Raw genomic sequence first — 9,927 nt, forward strand, 5'->3', positions numbered from 1 at the left:
GCCGCGGTGAGTGGAGCGGCGCGGGCAGGCCTGGCCGGGCGGGTGAGGCCCGGGATGCGACCCGGGGGATGCGATCCCGGCCACTCATGGGCGGCACCACTCCGGCTCGGGAAAAAGACTAATTTTGAGGTTGTTTCTCATTTTTTAAATAAGTTTTTGCATGCGTCGGGGAGTGGGAAAAAATTGGGGGTGGGGGAGTGTTAGTTGTGCTGAATGCGGCCCCTCACCCCACTTTTGGCCGACAGGTTGTCACCTTTAGGGCATCGGGGCCACCGGGTCCCACCGTGCCTCTCTTCTCCCAGCCCTGGGATGTCTTGTGGGAAGAAGGATTGAGTGCACGGGGTTGAGCATCCCCTGCAAAACGAGCATCACCAGCCCCATGGCACATACTGCACTTGAAACCCTGGGGAGCAGCTCCCCAGCCCCAGGTTGCTTTTGGCCTCTCACACCCTGCACAGATGCTGCGGTGGGGGGAGATGACATCATATTTCATAACCCCCTCCTTAGCAGTTTAAGCCCACTCATGTTCATGGTGTCCTGTGGCCGCTGCTTGATGGAGTGCTTTGCTTTTGTTCTTGCTGAGCGTCACTCCCTACTTGCCTCATGGACCATTCTACCGAAGGGCCCCTAAAACCAGGTCTGATTTTTTCCTATTGCATCCCCATCTGGCTGTTGAGGCACCACCACTCCATGCACTGCATAGGTTTTTGGGGAGGGTTTCTGGCAGGTGCTGGGATCAGGCAGATCCCCGTGTCATGGGCTGTGTGGGGTGACAAGGCACTGTGATCGGAGGGAAAGTCTGAGCAATAACAGCAAAGCCAGCTTTTCTTCAGAGGGCTACTTTGCAGAAAAAAACTGGATGTGGGGTTGTGCTCCTGACACATGCCAGGACCCCCCTATCCACAGGGGCACCACTTTGCATCCTGCAAAGGGAGGATGGACATAGTTGGGCCATTGGGCTCAGAGCCTTTTCCAGCACCCCCCTGCCTGTGGTGGGTTCCAGGGTCTGCCTGCCAGGGTCAGTCCTGCGACTGGGAGAGGACACCCCAGAGCAGGGTTGGGCGGAGGATCCTGCTTCACACCTCAGCTCCAATCCCTGTACCCATCCAGTGTGGCCATCACTGCCAGCTCAGTGCCCTGTGGCTCCTTGGGGAGCCCCACTGGACAGGGCTGGCAGCTGCCAGTGACCGGTTGCCAGCACTGTTGGGCGCTACCTGCGCTCCTGCTGGGGGTCCTGCTGCAGACCCCCGGCCACCAAAGTCCTTCAGGGACCAGACAGCAGCTCTGGCCTGTCCTGAGATCCTCAGGGCTTTGTGAACCCCTGGTGCCTGTCCCTTGTGATTGCTTTGCTGTGTCTTAGCACCCTCCCTAAAAGCAGGGACTAGCAGGGCAGGGCTCAGGGCAGGAACTGGGGTGCATGGCTGTGCTGTGGCAGGGCTGGGAAAGGCCGCATGGTTTGACTTCTCTGGGACTCTCCAGTGACTCTCCCAGCTGGCTTCCCAGCAGGGCTCTGGCCCGGCTCCAGGCGTCATGTGGGAGATAAGGGGACCCTGACTTCCAGCAGTCCAGTGTCCCTGGAGGCCTCACCATCAGGAGGAGGGGAGAGGATCTGCACCGCTGGCTGAATGCCAGATCCACCTGGATGTGGCAGGGACCTGACTCAGGGGGGCTGGGACGTCCTGCTTGGCTCAGCCTGGCCTCACTCTCATTGCTGCCCTGCTTTGGTGCTGCTGCTGGTGTGTAGCTCTGTGGGGAGGGAGCAGGATGGGGAACAGGGAAGTGGGGTGCCTTAGAGAGGGGTGGCTGGTGGGGACACCTGTGGTGCTCTTGTGACATCCCACGCTGGACATGTTTTTGGAGAGCATAGCCTTTGTCAAGGGCTCAACCCCTGTGGAGGTTCTTTGTGGCGTGTCTGGAGGTGTCTGCATGCTCTCTCTGGGTGGGAAAAAGGGGAGGGGAGTGGATCTGTCCTGTTCTGGTCTTGGCCTAGGAAAGCAAGGAGATGATTTGTTATGTGGGGCTTAGGACCTCTCATATCTTCATGGTTGTGCCTTCAGAGCAGGGATCCAGGTGCAGCATTCCCCCTGGGGTGCTCTCTGGCATACCAGCCTGCAAGTCCTTCACGTCTGCATCAGGCCTGTGCTGCTCCTGCTGTCCCAGTGTCATTTGGGCTGGGCTGGGGGCTCAGGTTCCTGGTGTCCTGAGCGTGAGGTGTCTTGGCAGGATCAGGACCTGCCCCCCTGCCCCGCCAAGCGCACATGTCTGCCTGCCCGTGCCCAGAAGATGACCAGGCTGCTCTTGGGGGTGACCCTGGAAAGGATTTGCAAGGCCGTGCTGCTGCTCTGCCTGCTCCACTTCGTCATCATCATGATCCTCTATTTTGACGTCTACGCGCAGCACCTGGACTTCTTCAGCCGTTTCAATGCCAGGAATGCGCCCACCCCTTCTCCAACTCGTCCCGCCCCAACGGCACCGTTCCCAGCTACGGGCCCGCCGGTGCTGAGGCCCCATCCCCCAGCACCAAGCCCAGCACCAACCAGTCTGCCACTGAGAAGCCCTTGCAGCCCTGCCAGGAGACACCTCCTGGTTTAGGTGAGACATCCTGGGTGAGCATTGGGGGTGAATTTGAGCTCTGACTCTGAACATGGGGCTAAGGTGGGTACTCATGGCTGACATCCTTATCCCCTGCGTATGGCTTTCCCATGAAATAGTAGAGAAACCTCAGCCTGGAACTGTATCAGGACAGCTGGTTTCAGGTTTTGTTAGCCCAGTCTCTCTGCCCTGTTTTAGGAAAGGTTCTGAGCACTCTCTGCCCTCAGCAGTGCCAGTTTCCCCTGCAGGTCCCCCTTGCTGTTTGCTTTGACACTGTGGGCAGAGCAGCAGGTGACCATGACCCTGACCATGTCCTGTCCTGCGGGCATTGCCTGGCCCTCCCTCTCACAGTTGGGCGCCTGCTCATCGAGTTCAGCTCTCCCATGAGCATGGAGCGAGTGCAGCGGGAGAACCCTGATGTACGCCAGGGTGGCAAGTACACCCCCCCAGACTGCCTGCCCCGGCAGAAGGTGGCCATCCTCATCCCCTTCCGGCACCGCGAGCACCACCTCAAGTACTGGCTGCACTACCTGCACCCCATCCTGCGCCGGCAGAAGGTGGCTTACGGTATCTACATCATCAACCAGGTGAGGGGGCAGGGGCGAGGGGTGGCAGGGCAGGGGTGGACAAGCAGGCATTGCTGAGCTTTGCCCTGCAGTTTGGTGAAGACACCTTCAACCGGGCCAAGCTGCTCAACGTGGGATTCATGGAGGCACTCAAGGACGACGAGGAGTATGACTGCTTCATTTTCAGCGACGTGGATCTCATCCCCATGGACGATCGCAACCTCTATCGCTGCTACGAGCAGCCACGGCACTTTGCTGTTGGCATGGACAAGTTTGGGTTCAGGTGGGTGCCCTGGGGTGCTGGGGTGTTTCTGCACAGGCAGGGCTGGAATATCTCTCTGGGATGACATCAGGGCAACCACCCTTGATTGTCACCTGGGGCAGGCATGAGGTCGATGGCTCGAATGGTGGACCTGAGATGGCAGAGAGCACAGAACCCTGGGTAGGAGGGTGACACAGGAAAGGGTTGGTACTTGTACTTGGGGGTCCCCATGGGGCTCACCTCCATCTTTGCTTGTTCCTGGGGCTGACCCATTTGCTGTCAACCTGCAGGCTGCCCTATGCCGGCTACTTTGGCGGTGTCTCTGGGCTGAGCAAGTCCCAGTTCCTGAAGATCAATGGCTTTCCCAATGAGTACTGGGGCTGGGGAGGAGAGGACGATGACATCTTTAATCGGTAGGTGCCCAGCCCCTCACCAGCACTGACTGGTTGGGGTGTACCAGGCTCCCCACCGAGCACTGAATTAGCCCCCTTACAGCACTGGTGTTCCCAGTTTTGTACATGGGCCATGCCACATGTCAGGGAGGGATTTAATTACACTCTAGCTTTGGGGTTGTGACCCTCATGGGTGGAGCTGGCCTTTCCCAGGGTGCTGGGGGGCTGCAGGACACTCCTCTGCCTCTCTTGTGGCTGAAGCCTGCAGTGTGGTGTGCCTGTGGGCTCTGCTCCATACGGGGGCTGGGATGCAAGACTTGGATGTGTCCAGGGCTGAGATTAAAAACTTGGAAACATTTCAGTGGTGGCCGTGCAGCAGCCACACAGTCATTCCTGCCAGCAGCCAGCAGGCAGCAGTACAGCTGCAAGCTGAGCAAAGCCCAGTCCCCCCACACCCTGTGTTGGGGGCCAGAGCTGGACAATGGCCACCTCACCTCCCATGGGTTCCCCCATGGTGCTTCCCAGGGAAGCAGTGTGCAGCCAGTGGGGTGTAACCAGACAGTAATGGCCAGACTAGCAAAACACCCTTGTGGGAGCCCTGGACACGTGGCACGGTTGTGATTTCCACACAAGGTGGGCTCAGGGTGGGGGACAAGAAGTGTGTGGAGGTCTGGAAGAGCTTCAGGCAGCCCTTGATCAGAGAGGAGGGCTCCAAGGAAAGGGCTAGGCAGCGGCATTCAGGGAATGTAAAGGGCAGGGGCCGCAGAGGGAGGGAGGAAGGGAAGGAGGGATGGATGGCTGCACATGGATGGCTGCCTGTGTGCGGCACAGGCTGAATGCAGCTGCTGGTTCCTGGATAGGAGTGGTGCTTTGGGCACACTGCCATGGGGCATGTGGCACCCTAGGTCATGACACTGGCCTGGGTGGGGCCTGGCTTTGCTTATCTTGGCTTGGCACAGCTTTGTTTAACCAAGGGTAGGTTTATTTTGCCTGGGGTCTGACCCTGGAGGTCTCTGGGCTGGGGAATGTCCCACCCTGGTGCCCACACACTGATCCCACCCTTCTCCTGGCCCCCAGCATATCCCTGAATGGCATGAAGGTGTCGAGGCCCGACATCCGCATTGGGAGGTACCGCATGATTAAGCATGAGCGCGACAAACACAATGAGCCCAACCCGCAGAGGTGAGTGAGCCACGGGGCTGGGGCAATTGGGACACTGTGGCTGCTCACCCCCACAGAGGGCCAGCACTGCTGGCACTACAAGATGACATCCCTCCATCCTCATCCTGCTATTCTTTCCACCAGGTTCACCAAGATCCAGAACACCAAAATGACGATGAAGCGGGATGGGATCAGCTCGCTGCAGTACCGGCTGGTGGAGATCTCCCGCCAGCCCATGTACACCAACATCACGGTGGAGATTGGCAGGCCCCCGCCCCGCCTGGCCCGCGGCTAGTGCTCCTGTCACTGGGAGCCCCTGTGCCTGGGGCTGGCTGGGCATGGCGGGTTTTGCCCCAGCTCAAGAGCCAGGACTGGACAGGGATGTTTTCTCCCTACTCTGCTGCCTTCTGGAGACGGCTGCCCCCCAGCCGGCCCTTTGGTCCCTAGGATTTCTCTGTCTCCCCCATCCCCACGAGTGTGTTTGCAGGACCCCTGCCCCATACGTGGTGTGTTGGTGGATGAGCCCAGCTGCCCTGCAAGCAGCTCCTGGCACAGAGGGAGGGGGCAACCCCAGGCCTGGCAAGGAGCCCCCAGTCCATGCCAGCTCCTACCTGCACCCTGGGTGGGGAAGGTGAAATCCCACTGCTCTGTGAGAGCTGGAGGGTCCCCACCAGCGCTGTGAGAAGTGGGGTGCAGGCTTCCCCCTTTACCAGCGTTGGAGCCACTGCTGCCCCAGCTGGGGATGGGAGCAGCCTGGGGCCCCCAGGCAGGCAGGATCAGGGCAAGGTTGCTGCCCTGGCCAGGCACTGCTCATGCTGCTGGGCACACAGACGTGGCTTGCTGTCTTCCTCTGCTTTAGTCTGGTGCTTAGAGCCGGGCCCTGTCTCAGCTCTGCCAAACAGAGACCTCTGATTAGTGAATGCCCCTCGCTGTGCCTCAGTTTCCCCAGGGCTGGGGGGATGGCAGCTGTATCCCATCCCCCTTCCCCAAAGGCAGGTGCTGTGTGTGTGTGTGCAGCCCCTGCCTGCGCCTGCCCTCACCTGCCCTTTCCCCTTTGGTGGGGGAAATAGGGCTGATTTGAACCCCCCAGCACCTCTTGGTGGGGGCTGGTGCAGCCCCCCTCTAGCAGGGAGGGAATCTTCTCCTTGAGGTCTCCCCTTGTCTGCCTTCCCGCTTCCAGGCCAGGGGCAGGGGGGCTGCAGGCAGGAGAGGCCAGGACCATGCAGGGCAGGAGCCCTGTGCCCCGCCATGGGACTGGGAGCCCCAGCACCCCTGACGCTCCATGGGGGGCTGGGAGCGGTGGGGTTGGGAGCAGGGCAGCTCGCCAGGGCTGGGGGGCACCGGCGACTTTTGTACATTTGAATGTCTGACCCTTTTTTCAGCGTACGTTGAATGCAGCGTTCGGTCGTAGAGACCGGGGGTTTTGTATTTAATAAAAGTTTGAAAAGTTGGCAGGCTTTGTGGGGGTGGGAGAAAACACCATCTGATGAGGAAGTGGGATTGTGGAGAATAGAGGGGAAGTCCTGTCTGCTGCCTCCAGCTGCTGGCTGGAAGGCAGAGCCCCTGAGTCACCCCCTCCACCCCTTGGGGGATCCCCCAGCTCACTCAGCAATGCAGGGAGGCCTAACAAGGTGCTGACCTAGGGCAAAGTGTGCAGGACAAAGCCAGCTGCCCTCACTATGCCATGGATATTTGCTGCCCTCCCGTTCATCTGGGGACAATTCCCCCAGCAGGGATAAGCCCATCCTCCATCCTAACCCTAACCCTAACCCCTGCCTTACCTCCAGCTGGTTTTGTACGTCCAGGTAGGGCAAAGGAGAACGCCCCAGGACCTAGCTGACTGTTGAGTGCCAATACCTGGCATCAGTAGGGAAAAGAGCTGCACCCATTAGGTGTGGTCCCCCACTCTTCAATCCCTCCCTCCCCCCAACATGGTTCCCAAAGAAGGGCACAGCAGGACACAACTTCAGGAATATAAATCTCATTAAAATCTAGGATACTTTAGAACTCTACACCAGGAGAGACACTGGCACAGGCAGCGCTGCCCAGGGACGCGCGCGTTATTGCTAACAATTAGAGGTGAAGAGTAGCGGCGTGACTCGAGGGGCAGGGCACGGGCACCATGCGGGAACCTGCGCCCCTCGCCGCGGCACGACGGGGGGCTCGGGACGGGGAGCTGGAACATCCTGCTGGGGCTCGCCGCCCGCTGCCTCCCGCCACCGTGCCAAGCTGTGCCGTGTCCCTGTGCCAGCCTCGGGGCTGCAACATAGGGAGCACAGGGTGCTGGCTGGGAGGGGAGCAAGCGGGGTAGGAAGGGTCTCATCCCATCCACCCCAAATCAAGAGCTCCAAGCCCTTTGGCTGGAGCTGGAAGACAGATTTAAAACCGCCCGGCCTTTGCCAGTGCATCCTGTTCCACTAATACTGACTGGGGACTGAGCATCCCCAGATGGCTCGGAGCGAGTGGGCTGGTGCAGCCCTTCGTGTCTCCGCTGGTACCTCTTGCTAAGCAGCAGCTGGGGGAGGCCAATCCATCCTGCTCCCCCTTAGCACCGTGGAGGATCCTCCCCTGCCAGTGCTGGGGCTGCCAGGGAGAGCTGGATCTCATCCCTGTCTGGTTACCCCCCGGCCAGGCTTAAGTACTCCCCCAGCCTCCTGCCCCACTGTGGGGCAGGCAGCAGCATTGGGCTGTGCCCACACTGCTTGTGGCTGTGCCCAGCTTTGTAGGCGATGCCTGGCCACCCAAAAGGGCACCCACAGACCCCAGTGGGGCCACAGGGTGGAGGGGTGCATGAAGGGGAGCATCCCAGCTCACTGCCTGCACAGCCCCGGCGTACCGTGCATATGTGCGTGCCCACGTACGCCACATCTGTGCCCATGCTGTGTCTGTGAGGGACACACACGTGTACACACGTGTGCTCTAAGTGCTTGAGTCTTGTGCCATCAGATCCCCCTGCCAGTGCAAGCTACATGCTTGCCCCCATCTCCCTGTGCTGGCCTCGTGCCTGGCAGCAGCCCCGGGTGTGACCACCCAGTAGGCTCTGAGCCACAGTGGGTGTGCACCCAGGCTGGGGGTCCCTGCAGTGCCGACCCCTCCCATGATGGCCTTGTGCACACACAGGCTGCAGGCAATACTGGCATGCCCAACCTTGGTCCCACCCCATGGGAAGGTCAGGAGGGCGCCCCATGGCAGGGCAGGCTGCCTGGCTTAGGGAAGGGGGGGTGGGAGCCTGGGAGCATCCCATCCCCCCCCATCCTGTGCATACCCCCAGGTCAAGGCTCCTGCAAAGTGCCTCTGGCTCCCAGCCCTCCCGGGGCTGCGCCCCCTCCTCTCTTGTCCCAGCGTCGAGCACAAAGGTTACCGTAAACACGAGGGTTAACAAACGCCACGGGGGCAGGGGTGGGAGGGGTTAACCGGCGAGGAGGTGGGGGGAGTCTCGGGGATGGGTGCTGAGAGCCCCCATGGTCCGGTGCGCCCGGAGCCAGGCTCCGCCAGCGGAAGGTGCAAGAGGGGTTAGAGGGGGTGGCCAGCCGCTGCCTCACTCTGGCCCTTCTCTGGCTGCAGGGGCTGCACCTCCAGGTGGGACTCAGTGGAAGGGCTGAACGCTGGGGCGTAGCGCCCGCTGCGGTGCTCTGGCAGAGCTGGGCCCCAGTCCTTGCTTGCCTTGGTAGCATTTTTCAAGCGCTAGAAAGGGAGAGAATGGAGACAAGATTAGCACCCACCATGCTCCCCTGCCTCGGTCTGCACCAACATGCCAGCAGCTTCCAGGGGCGCACAAACATGTGGTGCCCTATGCACGCCGCCTGCACACAGCCACTGCTGACAGCTCCACTGAGGTCAGGGACAACCTTGGTGGCAGGCCCAGGTGGGACAGAGACAAAGGGGTGTAGCCCCTGGCCACCCACCTCAAGCAGTGTGTCCCCCTCAGAGCGGCACACTTTGTAGATGGCGTAGATGGGAATGCAGATGACAGAAGAGAGCGCCATGAGGAAGCCGATGCTGATGGCCCAGGTAGGGTAGACATAGTCATTGTAGGAGATGGGCCGGTACTGGATCACTGTGAAGACCAGGATGAACTGGGAAGGGATAGGCAGGATCAGCCAGTGGGAAGCAGCCAGCTTGCTCTGTACTCCCACGACTTCCCCGCTCTGCCCTATTGCTGATCTCCTGAGCCCAGCACCCTCCTCCCCGGGGAGTGCCATGTCCAGGTGAGCTCCTCACTCCCTCCTCCCACAGCCCAAGGCCCCATGGTTGTGATGCTCACAAATATGATGGCAGGTGAGATGAAGCGCCAGCAGATCTGGAAGAAGAGTGGGGGAGGAAAGCCCAGCATCATCTCAATGTCCTTGAAGTAGTTGCGGTGCCCTGGGGAGAAAAGTGACCATCAGCCCTGGTGGTGCCTAAGCCCCCTCACCACCCACCCAGCTCCAGCCCCAGCACCAGCGTGGCGGGACCCATGAGCCTCCCCAGGCCGCAGCTCCTGATTGGGCAACCGCCTTCCCCCATGTAACACAGAGCAACCTGCTGATTGGCCAGCTGCTGGGGCAAACCCTTCCCCATTGGCTGGCTGGATCAGCCCTACCATCCGATTGGCTGCAGGCAGCTGTACCTACCATAGATGTACATGATGGCCACACACATGATGCAGGAGATGACCACCAGGGAGAAGCTGGCAGCGTAGTTGTCCATTAGCAGAAGCCAGTAGATGCCCGCCTGGAAGACAGACATATTGGCAGAGCTGGCCCTGCGGTACCACCGCTGCTGGCAGGGCACCAGCACACCACACTGACCGTGCTGGCAACATGCAGCTCGGACACCACCACCACCACAGCTGGCACAGCAATGCCTCATGCCAGTCAGCATGGAGACACTTAATTCTAGGTACCATCCCCAGTGTTGGCGTGGCAAGACCAGGCCCTGCCTGTCAGTACCATCACAGTGGCAACAAAGCGGA

At 60.3% G+C, this 9,927-nt stretch overlaps 2 protein-coding genes across 2 annotated transcripts in view; one reads left to right on the forward strand and one right to left on the reverse strand.

Annotated features, from left to right (window-relative positions):
• Nucleotides 1-2,283: 2,283 nt before the first annotated feature.
• B4GALT2 (beta-1,4-galactosyltransferase 2) lies at nucleotides 2,284-6,427 on the forward strand. The gene is given in 7 exon segments (XM_005423113.3): nucleotides 2,284-2,428; nucleotides 2,431-2,592; nucleotides 2,944-3,179; nucleotides 3,251-3,441; nucleotides 3,711-3,833; nucleotides 4,890-4,994; nucleotides 5,118-6,427. Coding segments are annotated over 7 exon segments (1,113 nt in total). The 3' UTR covers nucleotides 5,269-6,427.
• A 2,059-nt stretch (nucleotides 6,428-8,486) lies between these two features.
• SLC6A9 (solute carrier family 6 member 9) overlaps nucleotides 8,487-9,927 on the reverse strand; it is a 4,622-nt gene continuing 3,181 nt past the window's right edge. The window contains exons 9-12 of the mRNA XM_014307872.1: nucleotides 9,587-9,686; nucleotides 9,238-9,338; nucleotides 8,879-9,049; nucleotides 8,487-8,657 (exon numbers count right to left, since the gene is read on the reverse strand). Of these exons, the coding sequence (XP_014163347.1) occupies nucleotides 8,487-8,657; nucleotides 8,879-9,049; nucleotides 9,238-9,338; nucleotides 9,587-9,686 (543 nt within the window). The remainder of the gene's footprint in view (nucleotides 8,658-8,878; nucleotides 9,050-9,237; nucleotides 9,339-9,586; nucleotides 9,687-9,927) is intronic.

Source organism: Geospiza fortis, unplaced genomic scaffold (genome assembly GCF_000277835.1).
Source record: "Geospiza fortis unplaced genomic scaffold, GeoFor_1.0 scaffold333, whole genome shotgun sequence".
Lineage (NCBI taxonomy): Eukaryota > Metazoa > Chordata > Aves > Passeriformes > Thraupidae > Geospiza > Geospiza fortis.